Source organism: Amaranthus tricolor, chromosome 5 (assembly GCF_026212465.1).
Source record: "Amaranthus tricolor cultivar Red isolate AtriRed21 chromosome 5, ASM2621246v1, whole genome shotgun sequence".
NCBI lineage: Eukaryota > Viridiplantae > Streptophyta > Magnoliopsida > Caryophyllales > Amaranthaceae > Amaranthus > Amaranthus tricolor.
In genome coordinates, this window is record NC_080051.1 from 28,266,643 (window position 1) to 28,280,796 (window position 14,154).

The 14,154-nt window shown below is 32.7% G+C and overlaps 1 protein-coding gene across 3 annotated transcripts; it reads right to left on the reverse strand.

Annotated features, from left to right (window-relative positions):
• Positions 1 to 656: 656 nt before the first annotated feature.
• LOC130812923 (protein PAT1 homolog 2-like) lies at positions 657 to 13,923 on the reverse strand. Of its 3 annotated transcripts, none has more exons than XM_057678571.1 (7): positions 13,715 to 13,921; positions 13,488 to 13,527; positions 9,551 to 9,626; positions 8,120 to 8,259; positions 4,978 to 5,040; positions 3,509 to 3,584; positions 678 to 3,322 (listed from the first exon to the last, which is right to left on the reverse strand). In XM_057678571.1, exons 3-7 carry the CDS (start codon positions 9,618 to 9,620, stop codon positions 1,197 to 1,199), a joined length of 2,475 nt encoding a protein of 824 aa, XP_057534554.1. In that variant the 5' UTR covers positions 9,621 to 9,626; positions 13,488 to 13,527; positions 13,715 to 13,921; the 3' UTR covers positions 678 to 1,196. The 3 variants fall into 3 exon arrangements, with proteins under 3 accessions (XP_057534552.1, XP_057534554.1, XP_057534553.1); XM_057678570.1 differs by having other exon boundaries at positions 13,472 to 13,527; XM_057678569.1 differs by lacking the exon at positions 13,488 to 13,527 and having other exon boundaries at positions 657 to 3,322; positions 13,715 to 13,923.
• Between the last annotated feature and the right edge of the window lie 231 nt (positions 13,924 to 14,154).

The following is a 14,154-nucleotide window of genomic DNA, read 5'->3' on the forward strand; positions in this document are numbered from 1 at the left end:
ATGGTTAATTAATACTTGGAATTATTGTAGGAAAATGAGACATGAAATTATTTAATGCTTATCGTTTTCACATATTTTTTTACTAAGTTTATTTTAATATTTTTATAATATCTATGATTCTCACATATTTTTTCCTAACCTTCTTTTAATATTTTTTTAATGTTTGTGGTCACTATATTTTTAAACTAATTGTATTTTGTATTTTTAATGCTTTTAATACCCATTTTTCAATTAGTTTTATTATTTAATAAAATGATATCTCATCAAAAAAATTCAAATTTTATATTTCTGTGAATATTGCTTATGAGAAAATAAAAAAAAATAAAAAAAAGTAGATAATTGCAATTGACATGAACCCAAAATATAGTAATTTGGGACCGAATATCATGCAAAATTAATATAACCAAACATAAGACATCAATTTGTCAAACATACAAATTTGTCCATGATCTATTCTTTACTAAAATCAGTCACAAATTACAATTACTAAAAATCAACCAACTAGTAAAAATTTTATGTTTGTTAGAATATAAACTATAATCAGTAACACTTAATTATAGTTTATTACTAAAACTACTCATACTAAATATTAGTTTCAACCTATAAGAATCAGCTTAACAAATAAGTTACAATCATCGAAAATTAATTAAATCAGCAAAAATCAAAATAATTCAAATATTATGAAGAACAAAAATGATCACATAGTTGGATGACTACCGTAAGGAATTAAAAAAAAAAAAAAAAAAAAAAGGTAATCTAAGTTCAAAGTATTAGCAAGACAGTTTAGAGTTTTGAGCAAGTACACTGGCCCTTTCTTTCAGAAAATAGCAACATAGGCGATCAATCTATGAAATGGTTACAACTGTACAATTTGAACCCTAAGCGGCTAGTTCTGTCCTAACTCCTAAAGGTTCCAACAGGGCTTCAAAAACTAGGCCCTGCACAACAGGAATCATCACAATTCTGAACTTTTTTTTTGAGTTATACACAATCAGAACACTCGTTCGTTCAAATAGGCATTAATTGTGATTCCGTACATTTCGAACTTACAACTAACAAGTACACCATCCAAACAAAACCTGGATGGCACTCAATTACGAAGCTATTCACAGCATGAGCAGACAGCACCAATCTGAATCATGAACGTTAGTCCTCTTTTTCATGTCGCTGTCTCATTTCTTGATCAATCATGTCTTCTAACTTCTAATAGATTCTGACGTTATCCAGCCCTTGTTTTCTTCACGAAGATTGAATTCAGTGACGGGGAAGGGAATAGAATGATGTGCAAAATCCATCAACATCCGCCGCTGGTGCTCATCGGTGTGAGGAAGACTTGCACGTAGAAGTTCCACTGGCATTTCCCTGCGAACAGCCCTTGTTGTTTCCAAGCTTGAAAACTCAGAACTAGACTGAGCTTGATTCAAGAAGGACTGCATAATTGTGTCATACTTACCAACACAATAATTGGTAAGCAGGGTGAAGAATGATGCAAAGGAAGCTTTCCAGAAATTGTAATGAGGAATAGTACTGCGGCCAGGGACTGGAGGATTAGTGTTGATCAGTAAAGTGGCTCTTTCAAGCAGATTCTTCAAGATTACAGAAGCAAAATCTCCTGCAGGACTTCCAAGAGGGCGAAGCGGCGGCTGTTCTGAAGAACAAACAACAGCAGCCAGACAAGAGCTCACACCACGTAGATCCATTCCGCTAACACAAGTTGAAACTACATGGGCTAGATGTACAGTATCTACACCAGCTCCAGAGTCGGCTGGAGGAGCACCAAACAAAAACCTTAAATGGCGGAAAACAGACATACAGACAATTCGAGCCAGCTCACTTGCTGAACCAGGGCTAACTATGATAAGCTCAAGGCACTTCCCCAGAAGCTTCAATCCCTTAGGAAGGGAAACAAGCCGCATGAACACAATATCATCCTCAGGACCAACATTATGCCCCCCACTTCCAAGAGGATCGACAAGCTGAAGGGATGAAGCTAAAGCTTCAAGAAGGACCTGACGTTTCCGCCTAAGCTGAGACCCACCATCTTGTGGTGAACTAAATTGTAAAAAACGGTCAATATCATCTACATCAAGAAGAAGAGTAAAAGCATCCTCAACAGTAATTCTAGCAGCAAACATTGGTTCTTGTTCCAGTGATCTGCATTTAGTGCTACCATCACTACCTCCTGAGGTTAAGGGTTCAATTTCAAAAAGCGGTCGAGGCCTACGAATAGATGACAAGGCCATCCTTCTCAAGGTATCGAAGGACTGATGACCATGCTGATCTGAACTACTATTACGTGTACGAGAAGGTAGATCACGCAAATGAAGTGGAGCAAAATGCTGTTTCAACCTTGTACCTGAAGATCTTTTGGCAACACAAGCTTGATGGTAATAATCATCAACATAAGGGTCATTGCTGTGAGAAGTATGTTGCATCTTCAGTATACTATCAATCTCCTCGGCAGTCATATATTTAGATCTGAACTGGATGCAATCACTCCTCTGGCTAGCAGACTCAGAAGTTTGCTGGCTTAATCGATGATGTTTACCACGCATTGATTTAGGCCTTAGATCCCTTGTCTCAGCTATAGCATACGATCTGTCATACTTATTAAAAAGCTGTGTATGTAAAGATGGATGGCCATGGCCTCCAATCAGCTGAGACTGCAACAAAGACAATTGTGCAACTGATGGCAGTGAATGATGTAATCCTGGCTGTAAACCTCGCCGTGGAGAAACCAACGGTGAACTACTAAGCATGCTGCTCTGATTAGAAAATTGCTGCTGCAATACATTATGGAGAAAACTAGAACTATCACCATGTAATAAACCAGCATGGTAACTCCAATGACTACGTGGCTGATTACTTATTCCAGGACCAGATGTTAGATTAGACATGCTTCCCCCAAATCGTAATCCATGGGAACTAGATATCCCAGATAAGTGGAGACCAGAATCAGACATTAGAGACAGATTTGGTGCTAAAAGAGTTGGATCAGATGGAATATTTAGAGGAAGTGAATGACGATGAGACAAAGGCTGGTGAGCTCTGCCTCCTGGAGGAGGGAAAGAGGTAAAGGATGATTGGGGACTTGACATAGATTCGTTCGAGAAGTGTTGCTGAAGATACTGTTGCTGCTGCAGTTGCTGAACTTGCTGCTCTGGGTAAGACAATGCTCTATACAAAGGCTTGTTATATTCGCCAGGATGATTGGACACAAACTGAGGCTGAGATGACCACCTATTACTTTCCCGAGCATTGTCCACATCCAACATACCATGGTCCAACCAGGCATCTCTCGACCAGTCTGCAGCAGATGAACCTGAAAAGATGGGATATTGTTGATTAGACTTGAGATTCTGGAAAAAATAAGTTTAAGTTAACTTGCAAACAAATTCATTTGGTAGCTAAAATTTTATAAAGAGAAAATCATAATTAACAAGTAAATGCACTGAAAATATTTTCTTGAGCTGAATTATTTTGTCGAAATTATATGAATTAGACTTACTTTCTCTTGACAGGGATCCAGAGCCTCTATCACCAATAACCCCAGGATTCTTCGGTCCACTCACAGCTCTGTTCAGCTGTTGACAAAATAATTTTGTTGTTAGGTAGTTAATAGACAAAGAAAACAAAAGTTGTAAGCAAATACATAGTAGCAACACTAATAAAATATTAAAATGACATGAAAATCTGCACAAACTGATACAAAAAAGAAATGCAAAGACTCATTATGCATTCTCTCTTTGCTCGAATTAGTTCAAACATTTGAGATGGAAAAATTTTTTAGATGAAAAATCTTGTGATTACTACTTGTTCTCTTACTTACAAAAGGAGAGTGGGCATATTTCAGCAATAGGTAGTATGAAGTCTTCATGTAGGCCAAAGACATAGAGACTTTGGGAGTAAGGCGATAAATGAGGTAGGTCAAATTAAAGTAAGAAGTAAAACCAATGTTTCTTCTTAGTAGAAACACTTCTACGCTTGACAATTTTCATATTAGTTGCAACAATTCTATTCTGGGTATATTTATCGGAGTTGCTTTATTATTTTTTTCCTGTGTTCTAAATTGCAATCTGAAATTTTCTTCTTTATCTCTCTACTAGCCCCATTTTGTATCTATCTCTCTAACTTGATTTATTTTATGGTGTCCGTAGTTGCAAACTAAAAAGAAATAAACAATAAGTGGGTCCAAGCAATGTAGAATTGTTGGAACAAATTTGGGAAGGCAACAAAAGGAAAATACTATATCCTGGGACTGAGAAAAAAGAAATACATTTAGGTTCGGCAACAATGCAAGTCAGAAGTGTTTCAAAATCAAGAAGAGAGCAATTGAGCACAAATTACACTTAGCTCTCCAACACAATACACACTATCCAGTACCAAGCTACTAGAAACAATTATTTGAGAGCCCATAAATATGTCAGAAACCAATTTACTCAAAATCAACTATAAAAGACACCATTGATGAAAGATTGACTATAGACATCAGGGGAAGAACAAGCAACGCCTTAGAACAAAATAACCTTCTTTCATTCATGATCAACATAACCAAGATTGACTATAGACATAGGTTTTTCAGAGGCAAAGATAACAGAATCAAGATTCACACCTTAATCATTTCCAAATATGATAACAGAAAAAACTAGACTCTATTGCTTAGAAGTAAAACATTTTCTTAATTTCATAGAATACATTACATTTTTCAGAGGAACACACAATTCCATACAAGTTTTTCTCTTTTTTTTGTGGGTAATAATGACATCAAAATTCGGTGACAACTTATTGGAAACAGTGCTTGGATCAAGGAGTCCCTAGCAGCATATTTCCTTAAAATTTTAAAAGGGAAGCTACAGCTTTCAGCATGTATCATTCAGTAGATACAGCATTCCTTAAGTGATAAGGAACAAGAAGTAAGCAGTGTTCATTTGCAATATGTTAAAAGCGAAATTGAATAAGCATCTCATGGAAGTTTACCTTTGAGAATGTAGTTTCCAGATCATCCACATCAGACAAAGATCCTAAACCAGCATCTGGCCCCTGAAAGAATGCATTATATGAAGTAAACAAATCAGAATAGCTGGAGTTAAATGCCAGCATAGTTCAAATAGCATATTACAGTAAAATTGATCCTAAATGTCCCACAGGAAAAGTGACATTAATTGGATGGAAAAGTTTTGAACAACTCAAAGATTGAATTTACAGCACCATGGTAACCAGAACACGAAAAAATCATACAAGTAGCTGACAAAAAGCCTGTTGACATTGTGTGTATAACAGAAGGCACGCAGAATTTGAACTTATATGCAACTAGAAAATTTATCAACTGATGTTTATAAATCAAATTCACTGATATTTGCATCTAGGACCATTGTCTACACTGAAACTATAATCAACACCTCTTTACGATATTGAAACAATAGATGTAGCATATCTCAGAAGGACCAGTCAAACAGAAAACTTACGATGCAAAATCACCTTAAATCTCTATACGTGATTCATACCACATCAATATGGACAAGGCAAAACCATAATCACTACTTTGTGGCACCACCAAAAGAAAATTTTTATTTAAGGCATAACAGACACCAAAGCACTAAACCAGGGGGTGCCCTAGATCTTGTCCAAGAAAAAAACAATATAGTTTTGGTATAGCTGTTATTTTAGTCATCTTTTACATGTATCAATATATTATAAAATTAACAGTTTAGGGCATTGGTAATTTTCTTGTTGATTTTCAAGTGACAAATAATAGTCCAATGATATTAAAAAGAAGAGCATTAATAATTTATCAGAAAACAAAACAGAAACAAAGGAGTATCAAACAAGGTTTTATGATGATATTTCAAATGCCTAGTTTCCATATATTTAAAATGATTTGGCAATGTTGGAGCCTAAAATTGGGTCCATAAATCTGAATCAAGGGAATCACCTATTTTATGGAGAATTTGTCAGAAAAATAATTAATTTATGAACCAGATACACAAATTCAAATATTAACAGTTCATTACTCAATGACATTAAGCAACAACCACTAAGCGAGGTTTTAGGTTGGATGTATGCAATATTATCCTTGTGAAAAGAAGGAGTTTTTTCTTATTGACCCTGGATGACAAAAATCATCAACTACTTTACTAAATTAAATGTACACGAACTCAATAATATTTTTCAAAAATAGAGTTTAATTTATTGAACTCAATAAGGATATAAGAATTATTGTTTTCCTTAATAAACTATTCTTGCAAACGAGTGAAAACTATATGGAAACGGTGTCTAAATCCCAAAAAACCTCTAGAAAGCTCAGAAAATGGCAGCAAGGGAGAACATTAATATACAACGAGTAGATTTTGAAAGTTGAAACGGATATTGTTTCAATAATGCATGAACACAAGTTATGTGGGCCCATGTCATTACCTTAAGCAAACAATATCCACAAAAGGCCAAGGGCAAGGGAGGAACCGTGCTGCAACGATTTTATTAAGTGGATCCCCCAGGAAATTACATATAATTGAGGGCTGCGCACCTTATCGCTACGAAAACTAGGCTATTTAGTTGAGGCGTTCATGAAGTTGCGCACATCAACAAGACAACAACAACAATGTCAAAGTCTTAATACCAAAAGAGATAAAGAGTTGCACTCATAATGCACTTTTTTTGCTGATTTTGCATTCTACCTTTTTACATTATTCATGTTTGTTACAATCATAAATAATTCCAACATTCCCAATCCCACCAGAATACCAAAACCCTTGGTTATAAAAAATGTGGCTAGCTAAAAGAACAAAACAAAAATGGTAACAAAGATTATATTTCGAGCAGACCTCAACTTGCAAAATTGGTCGTCGGATTATTTTGTCCACGTCATTTTTTAGGTCATGTAACTTTGAAGAGTTTGGGGTTTGGATCGAATAACCAAGTCAAGGATTTAAATTGTTTTTCTTATTATTAAATGTCTTAGAGCTGATTCTTCTTATTACCACTGACCAATACATAGCTTTCAACGTTTCAACGAAAATACAATAAAATTCACCAAAAATTATAGGGGGCCTCTCAAAAATAATTATGTAGAACTCAAACAATTGACAAAATTAGAATCATGTTTGGACCATTTTCAGTTTATCAGGTTGGGTTATCTTTAGAACCGAGTTAATATTTAGCTCATGATCTATCAAATGTCGATCGCATTTTGCGTCAATTTTTGATGCATTTTTTATCTGAATCAAATTTAATGTACATAGCTACAACTAAGAAGATCGATTTTAATAATCCTCCACATATGTTTTTCTTCCATTTATTTTTATCTCAAATCATAATTTTACATTGCATTCTTCAATTCTATTAATTAGGACCAACATCTCAAAGTTCAAACCTTCCACTGTTCTCATATTTGAATTTGTCGATGTTGTACATGATCAAACCAACATAAATGGTTTCCCTCATTTTATCTTCGACATCGACGACACCATGACCCATTTTTTCTACTTTGTGCGAAAATTTAATCTAAAATGCTTAAAATATTCACATGGAAGGAGATGCCACAGATTTAACTTTTAGGCTTTGGTCACAATGATTAATTATGATGGCGAAGGTTTAATTGTTATGTTTTATTACTCTTTTATTACAATGGTTGGGTCAAAGATCTATAAGTAGTTGGCAAATGCGTACAAAGATTCCATAAAAGCAATAATATGCTTAACAAAAATTTATATGTACTACATATGAGAACCAAGACTACAGAGGTTTCACAACATGATGAGAGCTTTTAGTATGCACACTTAAAGGGTACTAAATTGAAGGAAGCTCATCCAAGAACAAACCTTTGTTCAATGATCTACACAGCTATGACATAATCAAATAATTATGGAATTATTCATTTTTATGCCAATGCCCTACTTCTAAATAAAGAAAATTTTCAAAATGGTTCTAAAAGCATTAGGGTTCCATATTTTGAATTGAATATTTGACGAGAAAATAATAGTGAGACAATTAAAAAGCCTTCCATTCTCTTCAAAATCAACGACATATTTAGACAGAAGGAGATAGATGAAACAAATAAATGAACATACATCAAATTCATACAGATGAACAAAAACAATAGTACAAGTGCACTCAACTATACCTCATCTTTATTAAACAATTGATATTCATCTGGAACTAGAGATTGGTTATCTTGATCATTTTCTAGGCCTCCTAACTCAACCTCTTCAACAGCCTTTTTACCGAAAAATTCATATTGAGAAGCATCAAAAAGTGAATTACCTGCATCATCAAAAAATGTAGTTACTTTGCTGATAATGTAGTTGGTCCTAGTTCGGGATAAAAGAGGAGGTTGAGGTAAAACCTAGTCACACCCCTTTAACAACAATGCCATAGAGCATCGCACTCTTTTCGGATTGAGGCTTTGGCATTGTTTATCAAAGAAATGTATATCTTCGATCACCAATGCTATAACAAGCAGTAACAAGGGTATCAAGAAACTCAAGTTGGGCTCATATATGCTTATAAACAATTTGTATTTCTATATTTTTAATGTTTTTATAGATTATCTTAATCTTAGAAAGATAAAAATTTAGACTTTCTAAGACAATAATTATCATGGATATAATTGAATCATATATTTATTACATGTGAAATAGAAGTAGCACCGAATGAAACAATTGATGGGATAAACACACATAAAAAAATATTGAGATCTTATCAGGATGTATGCAATTGAAAAAAATAAAATCACGAATTAAAAGCTCCTCAATCAACTCATTTAAATTGTACTCATGCTTGATCAACTCGATCATAGCTCAAACTCTAATTTAAATCAGTGGAGCTTGAACATACCAAAAGTTAAACAACTTAGCTTGAAAAGCATTTTAAATTCGGTTATGCTCAACTCAAGTTTGAACTCCAATGATTCTAAACATAACCTAACTCAAACACACCTCGTCTTGTTGACATCCTAGTCCCTAATGTGTAGTAAGGAGTCAGGATATGTCTCATGTGTGTACCGAGGTCATCTTGGATAAGGCAAATATAGATGGGGAGATTGAAACATACCTTAGCCAAGTAGATCTATCTAAACATTATTTATGAGCGACAATAACAAAGCTTTGATAAGATAGGGCAAATGTATTGTACCGAAAATTCCAGGAAGTATATCATGAGCAACATAAATATTTCATTTACAGTCTTAATTCTTATATAAATCTTCTTTCAGACAAAATAGCACATTTAGATATGCTTAGCCTAAACTGTTGTCGAAACTCTAAAATTGCAATCGAAATATAGTTTTGGCAAGGTTGAGATGGTGGATCAAGTTCGGGAAATCCTCCTACAGTGCACAGTTATGCATTAATAAGATATCATAAAAGTAGTTTCCTAGATGACATAATAAGTCATTTTGCACAATCTAAAGACTAGGTAGTGTCACAGTGAGCACTATGATTTTACACAGCCAAATAAACTTGTCAGGGTGATGAAACAATCCCAAACATGTGCATCCAATTTCCAGTACATAAACATTGTGTATCCAACAAATAACGAATTTGAAATTTCTCACCTTCAACAAAAAAAGATCCAGAACCTCTAGAGCTACTAGAACCAGCATTTCTAGGGTTTCTGGATTCCATCGCAACCTGTGAATCCAATATACAAGCATTGTGAGCTAAAATACCATGATGTATTTATAAATTACACATAAACCGACGAACAAGTACATACAATATGGCAACATTCTTAAAATAAATTTTCAATCATTAAGTAATTGCATCATTTCTCAAAGGCACACAGAAAAAAAAGGGGGAAGTTAGGCCAATTCTCAAACTTCCGTTCAAATAGTAAAACGCAGAGGAAGTATATGAACTTCGAGATCACAATGCATGATGCATAAAAGAAGGTATGGCACTCAAAGAAAATTGCTTCTAGGTAAGCATTAGCATTTCTAGAACTTAATAAACTACTCATTTATATGAAATTAATATGGCAACTTGGAGGTGTAGTTTTATTATTTATATTCAATCACCTTAATCTACTTTCACACCTTTCAATTTTAATTGCACAATCATGTTTTTTAATGTAGATTTAGATGACAGCAATCATCACTACTTGTTTCACACGATAACTTTAAACTGCTGACCGCAAATAAACGTTCCTGTTAAAAAAAATTAAAATCATACAATTAACTAAAAGGATTGGAAAATTCCATGTGACACCCTCATAAAGTTTAGCCAAATGGAATAATCAAATTGGTTAATTGCTATATTTATTGAACTAAATAAGGCAAAGTTGATTTTATTTTATTACATATTATTAAATTTTTACTATTGATTGTTTGTATATACATCTTGATATAAAACATAAAAAGTAAGATATTATAAAATAACAGATTGTTTGTAACTTTATATATACATCTTTAATATTTTACTTAAAAAATAAGACATTAAAATTTTAAAAAATATTACTTTGACAGAGATAAATTGTGGGTTGTATAAATTAATATTTGTATACTTTTGATTATCTATTTTTTTGTGTTTTTTAGAAGTATTATAAAGTACTTCATGTCCTACATACTTAGTCTCAAGTATATATTTTGTTCTAATCAATAAAAGGGTGGAAAGATGGTAAAAAAATATATTCCTTTCATCCCAAGTATTTAGCATTATTTGTTGTATCACTCATTTTAATTATTTTTATTTTTAGATAATGGTCCATAATATTCTTCTTATCACATCTATTAGTGTAATTGGTGACTTGAGTGCACCAAATCAATTTTATGCATTAAGTGTGTGCATAGAGATGAAACCTCATCGGTGGATTAATGTGTTAAAGTGTGAGCATTGAGAATGCATATTAAGAGGGAAGTTTATGGTGGTGTTTAACAGTGTGTTCAATGCATTAAGTTATGAGTATATTGATAGGTGTCTTAAACATAGATATTAAGTTGGCATTATAAATGATAGTTAATGAGAAGACAAAAAGGTGAAAATTCTTGTATGAGGCATCCAAGTAATGAAGCATTGCCTTGATCGAGCATTGGATTCGGTTTTTTGACTCTTGGTGTTCTTTGGAGCTGTTTATTATGGAGTTAATCTCTTGTATTAAATAGGCAATAGTCATTAATGTAATCACCCCTATAAATAGGGAGCTCATATGCCCATAGAAAACATCCACAAAAACACCCTAAGCCTAAACACAAGCCCTCTTCTCTATTTAAATTCTCCATTTGAGAGTTCTTTGAACTCCTTTGTGATAATATAAGTGAGATACTACACACCGAAGGACGTAGCCTTAACTAGGTGAACCTCGTTAAATCTTTGTGTCATTTTTATTGCATTATTATCTCCTACAAACATTATTTTCATTGAAAGCGTAATTTGTTCACCATAAAAGCTCATACCCTCGATCTTGGTAATATTAGAGTTTGAAATGCGTTATTTGAACTCTAATATAGCATCATTTTCATCATCCATATATGTTAAGTCTCTTTTAATTTCTTTCACACAATTTATTTTCTTTTTAATTATCATCAAATATCCACATTTTTTTAAAAGCACTCAATTTCTCTTTGCCACAAATTCAAGGGATGGAGACGTAGTTGTATACTTTAAAGGGAAGTGAAAATATATGAATATTATTAATTTGTTATAATTATATTGATTATAAATTTTTAACGTGTAATATAAATTTGAACTTGATAAAGATAATATACAATTATATCATTGTTTAAAAATCATAATATTCTATATTTTAATACTAATAGTCATGCATTGTACGGATTTCTATACTAGTATACGTAATTCAAACCTTCAGAAAAACAAACTCCATTTTTATTTTTGAAAAACTTATTGATAGATTTCTAAGAACAAAACTCAAAACAGGTGGCAAAACATACATGATTCACACAGAAATTTTCTATTTCTAAAACACAACACTGTTATCGATGATCTCCTACATCGATTCATTTTAGTTCATATGTTTGATGATAATTGGATACTCTATGCTTAATGACTTTTGTTGGAGAAAAAGAAAAACCTTAGCTTCATTCACATTGCATCAGTAAAGCAAGATGTTCAGTAAAAAAAACATGCATATACAAGTAGGGGTGAAAGTTATTTGGTTTAAAACCGAAAACCAAATCAAACCAAACCGAACAAGAAATTTGGTTTGAATTTCTTTTTCCAATTTGGATTTGGATTCACATTTTGAAAACCGAAAATTTTCAATTTGGATTTGATTTTACACAAGTAAAACCGAATAAATCGAACAGCACACCAAAATTAGTAACTAAAGGATATGGAATTCAGTTTTAGACCCAAAAAAATTAGACTAATAAAAGCCCATTTGTACAACACTCAAATAGTAGTGAAAGTCTAAACCTAATTCGTTTCCCCAAATCATGCCTCCCTCCTTCCTCTTAAAGTTTCTCTTTCCTGAAAAATGTCTTTATCTGTGTACTTCAACATTTGTCATCTTCATTACTCTTCATCAACATCTCGTTCAAGTAATAATTTGTCATCATCTATCACTTTATTTTCTTTATATTACTACTTTATTTTTTTCGCTCTTCAATTAATGATTTATATGTTATGATTTTGAGTTAGAATTTTGTGCTTTAGATATGTACTAACTTTTTTTAAAAAATTTGCAATTCAGGGTATTGAAGGAAACCAATTCTCAGTGGAATAATCTGGAAAATTCTTGTATTTTTTTCATGTTTTTGTTTTTCATTTTTAGATATTCAATTGTATGTCATTTTCATGAATGTTGTGCATTTAGGTTTTTGCAGAATAATGATTATGTATGTATTTTTAGTTTTTTATAGTTTATAAGTTATTTTCAATTTTCTTTGGTTATGAAAATTTTCGGTGTTCGGTCAAATGCAGTGTGGCATGAGTAATTTTGGTATGGTTCAATTTGGTTTTGTTAAAATTCAATTTGGATTTGGAATTGGAATTTGTTGACAGAATTTATTTCGGTGTGATTTGGTTTTGTCTTGAAACCAACCCAAAAACCAAACTTACACCCCTATATACAAGTGTATACAAAGTGGAACTTAGCAAGTAAAATTATTAAAGTAAATAAGAGAGCATTATGTGGCATTCTCCATATATCAAAAAGCCAATTCAAACATTTCAAAAAACATATCAAGTTTTGAATCAGAATATGTGACACTGAGCAAGTACTACAGCAATAACACAGATTTCAGTAGCGGTACATAGGACAATCAAAAACGGAAAAGCTCAAGCAAAAGAACCCATTAAAAAGCAAAACTACAGCTCATTTAGGGGAATTCGAAGCTAGATTAGTACTCTTGAAATTAAATATCATCAGTTAAAACTTTAAACAAATCATCTGTAGCTGACAATTAATGCACTTGCTTCGTGAAACCCTAAAAAGCATATAACAGCATGAAAAAATCAAGATTGATGCAGTAAAAAAGATGCAAAAACACACAATAACAAAACGAAATCAATATGAATACCAGTCAAAAATCTCACAGTTGCAACGCCAAGACGCCAACGAGAATCAGTAAGAATCCTGAGTGTTGGTAATAAAATCTAATGTAAAAATTGTACAAATCATATACTAAAGAAGTAAAACACAAGAAGAAAACCACAGAAAACATACACTAAATCAAAATAAGAAAAACCCTAAAATCCATCATTCACAGCATATAAAAACAGTTTTAAAAAAACAAAACATAATAAAATGGATCAAAGTTGACCTGAGAAGATGGAAGAGAAGTAGATTGGTATAGATTTTGATGGTGCATTCTACAATTTCCAGATTTGAATTTCAAGGTTTTGGAGTTTGACCTCTCAAGAACTTGAGAGGAAAGAGGAGAGAGAGAGAGAGCTTCAAAGAGAAGAAACGAGGAGTAAAAGTAGTAGAAATATATTAAAGTGGGTATCTTCATTCTTGATGCTATAGCTCGCAACTCGCAAGTGGAATGTCATTCCATTTACTTTTTTGGCTTTATTTCTACGCTTTTTATTTTTTATTTTTGCTCCAAATAATATAGATCGATAAAATACTCAAAGGGTTTGTTTGTAAGTGGTATTAAAAGATGGTAATAAGAATGAAAATTAGTGTAATTCTGATTGAAAAATCTCTCAACTTCAATCATCTTATATCTTCATGAGTTTTATTCTAATATATTTTCAT

Excerpts from the sequence above, each read along its gene's own strand:
- LOC130812923 (XM_057678569.1), bottom strand. The coding sequence starts at position 13,906 with ATGAAGATACCCACTTTAATATATTTCTACTACTTTTACTCCTCGTTT. Across the intron at positions 8,260-9,550 it reads TGGATCTTTTTTTGTTGAAG|GTAATTCACTTTTTGATGCT; the intron begins GTGAGAAATTTC and ends TTGATGATGCAG. Across the intron at positions 3,323-3,508 it reads TGGATCCCTGTCAAGAGAAA|GTTCATCTGCTGCAGACTGG; the intron begins GTAAGTCTAATT and ends CCATCTTTTCAG.